Source organism: Agelaius phoeniceus, chromosome 4 (genome assembly GCF_051311805.1).
Source record: "Agelaius phoeniceus isolate bAgePho1 chromosome 4, bAgePho1.hap1, whole genome shotgun sequence".
Classification (NCBI taxonomy): Eukaryota; Metazoa; Chordata; class Aves; order Passeriformes; family Icteridae; genus Agelaius; species Agelaius phoeniceus.
In genome coordinates, this window is record NC_135268.1 from 3,193,092 (window position 1) to 3,199,933 (window position 6,842).

Genomic DNA, 6,842 nt, shown 5'->3' on the forward strand with positions numbered 1-6,842 from the left:
GCAAACACCTGTAATAAAAGCACACTGTACTGCTCTGGGTCCAGCTGGGAACAAAGAGGATGGAAGTGGCTCCTCTGAGTACATAACCCAAAAGGGAAAGGGGAACGAATGATCCACACCTCCTCTCTGGGAAAGGGCATTTGGGGCACACCCCTAGATTGAAATCGACAGAAGAAAGGGAGAAAACGGAGCTTCACAGGCTGGAGCTAGCAATCACCTAGGGATATTTCATCACTCACAATATTTACACTGAGCTTGGGTTAAAAGAGATGGGCTTTCAACATTCTCACATCTTTCTAGGGCATGGAATCTATCTGTAGCTCTGCTAGGGCTGCATCAATACTCTGCTCTCTTCATAAGCTGCTCAGGGATGTTAATGCCAGAGATTTTTCAAATAAACATGTATTTTGTGCTAAATGCTCTGATAGTGCTTTAAGCCAGATGTCAAACATAAGGTTTTTTTGTACCATGCAGTAAACAGTCCTTCCGCCTCTAAGCACAGAAAGGTACAAAAGTAAGAAATGAGTCTTCTCCTTGGTGTAAAAGAGGACTAAATGTGCATTCAATAGAAACTGCTTGGCTGAGGAGAAAAAAAAAGGAAAAAAAAAAAAATTAAATTCTGCTCAAAGAACTGCAGCAGTAAATAAAGATTACAAAGACAGAACAGAGGCACTGGAAAGAAGGCATTTTTAGCAAGTTGGAAATGTTGTTATTGCCAGTATTTTTCAGTCAGTGTAATCTCCTCAACTGGTGAACTCATATTTTACTTCAGGCACACAGAGGAACAACAGGAGCTACGACGGGTTATGTACCTAAATACAAGAACTAGTGCATCAACTGCTGTTCCTGCCCAATGCATATAAAAAATAAAAAGTTGCCCACAGCACCAGGCTTCTATTTTACTAAAGAGCTCACACCTACTCATTGCATTAAAAACTGGTAAAATTTTAAAACTTTGCTCATGCAGTTTGATCCAAATCCCAACACAAGTGTCACACTGGGAAATGTTTCATATTACAGCAGAAGGAAGCCATAAGCTGGTACCTGTTGATTAGCATAAATCAGTATCTCTGTAACTTACAATCTGCTTCCCAATTCAAATTCATTTTTCTAATTATTTTCACATGTTTTAATGATTTTTCACAGTGTTACTATATTTGTATTTGGCTTGACTTGATGTTTTTTCACACTTCATCGATTAGAAAGCATCATTTGTTTTTTCTTTAGCTTTAAAGCAGTCAATCCTCCTCCACCCAGGCAGCGTAATTTAAAAATACAAAATCTCACTACAGGATCTTTAAGCTACGACACAAAACAGAAAGGATTTGTTACAGTAAAACCTGATTGTGAGAACACTTGGTGCAAGGTGCAGTGAAGCCACTGTACTCACTTCCCACATGAGCCTGCAGTCTGTGCTCTCATCCACTTCCTGCGGCATTCGCTTCTCCCCTGCAAAGGGGCCAAACTTTTCACCCTAAGGAAAAATTATATCAGAAAAAGAATCAGTAGGAGGAAAAAAGAAAAAGCCAAGCCAATCACCAAACTCCAGCAGAGGAGTCATTTTTAGCCTCAAACAGGAAAGGAAAGTTTCCCTTTATTGTCCTACTTTATTGCCAAGAAGGTGCACATGCTTGAGGGTTCAACTTGAAGCTCATTCCCATTCTTCTCATGCTTTGAAGAACCTTATAAAACCATATCTACCTTCTGCAGGCTTATTTCTCCTCTGGGAAGCAGGATTTTTCTTTATTTTAAATAAGGCTGAAATTTACAAGTCAAATTTCTTATATTTCTTACAAAAATTTCAGGAAGCACCTTGCAACAGGCATCCAACTAAAACAAAGAACTTGGCACGCACCAAGTTTACATTAGATTTATTTGTGAGATTATTTGCAACGCTACTTTTTGAAGTGCCACAAATCAAAAGACTGCATAACTGAGGGCTTGATCATACAGAGAGGTTTGTTGAAAATTGTAAGGGAGTATGCACGTGCTTGTGAATTAATTTGAGCCTTCATAAACAAAATTAACATGTTCTACCACCTGCTAGTCATAACACCCGCTGTGAAAGCATCCATTGATATGTTCTTCCAAAAGTATTTGGCATCAGGGGTTTTTTCCTGCACAGACGTCACAGGAGCAGCAGGGCAAAATAATTAAACAGGACTTTCACCTCCCATAGGCCCAAGTTCCTCCCACACACAGGGACAGGCCCTAAAACCTGCCATGCAGGAGGATGCTGTGCTCCTCCAGGCAGCATTCACATCCAAAAGCACTTATCCTTTCAAGCATTAGAGATTTTAACTGTACATATAGAAAAGCAACTTTGGTGTTTCTTTTAAAAGCAAGAGTACTTTGGTTTAAAAAAAAGTATTGATCTTGTCCACTTATCCCTTCCTCCAGACACATTCCATATTCCCAGCAATAGCCTGCTACATGCTTTCCTTCTTGCTTAGTTTTTACAGATTGCCTACAGGTAAAGAAAAAAAAAGTGGAATGGAAAACATCCAGGACTGTTCCTCTTGGAAACAGGAAATCAATTTTTTTTAGAAAAACAAACAACTTGTATTTAAAATTAAACCTGAAGTGGTAATAAACAAAGGAAAAGGAAACTGACATTGCAGAACGAGGCAAGAGAACTGAGGGACAAATTTTTAAATATACACAAAGAACTTTTCACTACAAGGAACAGCAAAGCAGAAGGTAAAAACACGAGTACAGCACAAGTCAGCAACTGGAGCCCAGAGCAAGAAAGGAGCCAGAGAGGGGCAGTGGCAGTAAAAACTGGCACTCTGGGTCTTCACAGCCTTAGCTCTCATCCATTTCCATACCACCCTTCATCATTCTGCTGACAAATAGTGTCAGAGTTCCTCCCCTGCCAGTTTTCCAAATCCTGGGATTCAACACTCAGGCTGAAAGTTGCTCCTTCTCTTACCTCATGGGCAAGGAAGGTGGAAATAGACAAATAGAGCTGTATGCGTACAGCACCCACAGTGCTAATGTCACCCATCGCTGAAGCACAGCACAGCAAACATCACACGCCATTCCCACCTCAGCACTCCAAACCTGGAAATCCCTACTGCAATATTCAAATATTGAAGACCTTCTGGAAGCTCAGAACAAGGGCAAAAGCAACACGTCTGTCGTTATAGGACACAAAGGAACACACGCTCACACCGTTCTCAAGGTGAAAGAGAGAAAAGGGCCGTTTATTTTCTGACTCCAACATTTATAGTTTTCCAAAAGTGACAGTGGATTGGAGGGTGACAGTGGCACCTCTCCAATGCCACTGGTTAAACCAACAGTCTATCAACTCTCTCCTCTTCCATAAAGGAATGCAAAACAATAAGTTATTTACAGAAAGTGTGTGAGAAAATTCACTACAAGAATGTCAACATCAGAAGGCTTAGAAAATCTTAAAAACTCAGGGTGACACACGTCCACCTCTGAACACAGAGTAAACACAACATAAGCTGCAGGTGATGCGGATTGCTGAGCACTTTTTATGGCTTCTCAAATTTGGGGGGGTAACCAAAACCTGATGCCTTGGTCCATGGGGATAAGTGCAATTATTTTTTCAGCTTTTCAGACCATTTTCTTCATATATATGTACATATACATACATTATTTCTGGTTAATAGACACGTTGTTATATGCCAACATACATTAATCAAAAACACACTCAAGACTTCAACTTCCCCTCTGCTCAATGAAAGCCAGCACCCAACACAGTCTGAAGGCAGAGAAATGATTCAGTATAGAAAAGCACATTTTTCCAGTGCTGAAAAAAGCTATTTTCAACAGTTCCTTTCAAAAAAGCAGCAGTGACTAATCCTCCAGTTGCAGCAAAACACTGAGAAATGCAATGGCTCTCTGACGATTACGCAGAGAGCTTCATGAGGTGAGTGCCCTGCAGCCTGAGGCCAGCTCATGGAAAACAGAAGGTACATGGGAATCACAGCTTTGGTAAGGCAACAAAACAAAAATTTGCACCTTTTATGATTACAAACAAAATCTTGAAAGGCCCCCAGGCCTATATATACACTATATATACACAAGCAGATGGCAGGCAGCAGCAGTTCAGAATGTATTATTACCAAAACTTTGCTATTAGCAGAATTTTCAGAGGCCTCCAGAATACTTGGAGAGCTTGTACTGCAATTTCTGATTATGAATTCATCCAATTTGTTTTTTTTTTTACTTTCAGTTCAGACAACTGCAATTGTGTGGCAGCAACAGAGAGAAAACAGTGCAGTATTTAATACTTAGCAACTTAGGTTTCACTTCACAATAAAGTGTCACTTTCAACACCTCCTCCCAATCCCAAAACTCCACGGAATTCATTTAACACCTATAAGCTGCTGTTAATCACAGCCACAAAGTGTGGTACTTCTGCTTCATTACTAGACAGGGGAACAAGTTGAGAGCAATTCAGGTGTGAATTTTCTTTCCATGGAAAAGAGCAACGTGGAGTCTGGCTCCATGTACCGGTGTCCAGTGTACCACCTGTGTTACTTACACATCCACCCTTCTCCCAACAAAGAACACGGGACTTAGGTCCCCAAAAAACTTTAGGAGTATATTTTAATAAACCACAGAGCAACTCAAGACTTGGTTCCTCTGCCTGTTCTTGCACGGCTCTGACCCCACACACTTTGCCTGTATGAAGTCCCTAAGTAAGGTGGAATAATTCAAGCAGGAAAACGCTTTATATGCCCCAGCAAGCAGCTCTAATGGTTCAGCTCTCAACAGTGTAAAGGACAGAACCTCAGACCCCCAGCTATGAATTGCGGATACTAATTCCCATGAGTTTCATTCTAATTCATTCTATTTCAGAGTCCAGAAATTAACAAATGCTAATAGTGTCCAACCTTCCTTGCTGTGTGAACCCAAAAAGTTTTGAAATGAAACTTCAGAATCTCAGTAGAAAAGTTTTAAAGAATTAACCCAAACGAAATAAAATTGTTCCCTCACGGTCCCCTTAACACTCAGGGACACCTTAAAAATGTGAGACCTCCACCCCATCGAGTCTAAGTCCTGTTGATGAAACCAGTGAAAAATTAGGAAAAAAAAATCAGAGCCAAAACGCGGACAAAGATGGAAGGCGAAACAGACAAAACACAGAAAAGTGTATACTAATGAAGGGTTCATAGCTTTGTTATGCCTTTATGTGTCCTAACAAGCCGCCCGGACAGTCTCAGCTGGAATTTCACATCATCAACATACTTTCAATTACGAAGTGAGAAGAGGCATCACCTGGTTGGAGTACGAGACTGGGTTCAGCTGAATTACATCGTTCAGGGGCCCGGCTTTATTACGCCGAGAAAAGGAATTAAAGCACGGTCCGGCCGAGCGAGCCCGGAGAGCCGTGAGGGAGGAGGTGACGGGAGCCCGAGAACCCCGGGCGGCCCCCCTGCCCTCAGAGCCGGACCCTCACGGAGGCGGTCCCGCCCGGGAGAGCTCTGCCCTCAAAACTGTGCCAGACGCACAAACCAAGTTTAAAATAAATAAATAAATAAATAAATAAATAAATCACAAAATGGGGAAAATAAAACTCCTCAGAGCAAAAACCCTCCGCCGGCCCCCGCGCCCCGTCCCGCCCGAGGCGGCAGCGCCCCGGGAGGCTCCTGGTACCGGGAGGGGGGAGCGGGCGGGCGGCGCCTCCCGCGAGCACAGGGAGCCCGGGCGGGCACAGCGCGGCTCAGGCGAACTTGGAGCGGGGCAGAGGGGCGGGAGAGCCGCCCAACTCCCCGGTGATACGTGGCAGCCGCTCCCCGCCGGGCCGGGCCGTGCCGGGCCAGGCCGTTCCCCCGCCATCACCCACCTTCTTCACTCTGCGGGCCGTGTAGAGCCCCATCCCGTCCTGCACCCGGGACGACTTCAGGGCGAACCTATCCGGCACGTACATGCCCAGCATTTTTGCACCGAACACGGGGCCCGCCGCCTGCTACCGGGGAGAAGGAAGAGGCTTTTACGGGGGGACTTCCATCCCACCGGGAGCGGCGAGCGGGAGTCCGGGAGAGGGGGGCAGGAAGAGGGGCTGGATGCGGGGGCTCCCCCGGCTCCTGAGGGGAGGGGCCAGCGCGCGCCGCGGGGCGGGGCGGCTGCAGGGGGCGCGCGCGCCCGGCGGGGCAGCGGCGGCTCCGTGAGGGGACGGCGGGGTCCCGTGAGGGGATGGCGGGGTCCCGTGAGGGTTTGTCCCCCCTCTTTTTCCCTCTTCCACCAGTGCGTGAAGGCAGCTTCCCTTCTAAACCAAGTAATCCTTCCCTTTCGGCGGTTGGTTTTGAGGGAGCGCGGATCTAAAGGCAGAAATCGGGCATCCTTGCGAACGCGCAAACGCGACGCTTTTTGTCTAAAAACATAAACAAACATTCTGTATATTCTTACGACGTAGCCAGCAAAGGCATGGTTTTTTGACTAAAAGTACACACAGTGTAGTCGAACAGGGAGGAAAACTTCGACTTCCACGGGTTGTTAGCATCACACCAGTACTCTTTCACAAAACCGCAATATACATTATAAATACGCATTATATATACGCACAATATACATTATAAGTACACATTATACATATGCACCATACACATTGACCTTCTAGAAACTGAATAGCTTTCTTGGGGATTTTCAGTCACACCATACTCATTGTTGCTCTCTAAACTGAAGTGGTGTAGCTAGAATAGGAGTTTGTAGCTAGAAAAGGGATTTGTGATCATATCTGATTAAGGAATTAAAAATAAGTACGAAGGCATGTGAGGCAAGCAGAAGGAAAAAGAGGGAAAGGAGGAAAAAGCTATTTATAGACATATTTTAAAATTGTGCTGCTAATGATAATTAAACCACTGGAG

At 44.4% G+C, this 6,842-nt stretch overlaps 1 protein-coding gene across 2 annotated transcripts in view; it reads right to left on the minus strand.

Moving 5' to 3' along the window:
* PRDM5 (PR/SET domain 5) overlaps positions 1 to 5,967 on the minus strand; it is a 58,797-nt gene extending 52,830 nt beyond the window's left edge. For both annotated transcript variants that reach the window (XM_054633761.2, XM_077176582.1), the window contains exons 1-2: positions 5,822 to 5,967; positions 1,391 to 1,474 (exon numbers count right to left, since the gene is read on the minus strand). In XM_054633761.2, the coding sequence (XP_054489736.1) occupies positions 1,391 to 1,474; positions 5,822 to 5,914 (177 nt within the window). In that variant the 5' untranslated portion in view covers positions 5,915 to 5,967. The remainder of the gene's footprint in view (positions 1 to 1,390; positions 1,475 to 5,821) is intronic.
* Positions 5,968 to 6,842: the final 875 nt, after the last annotated feature.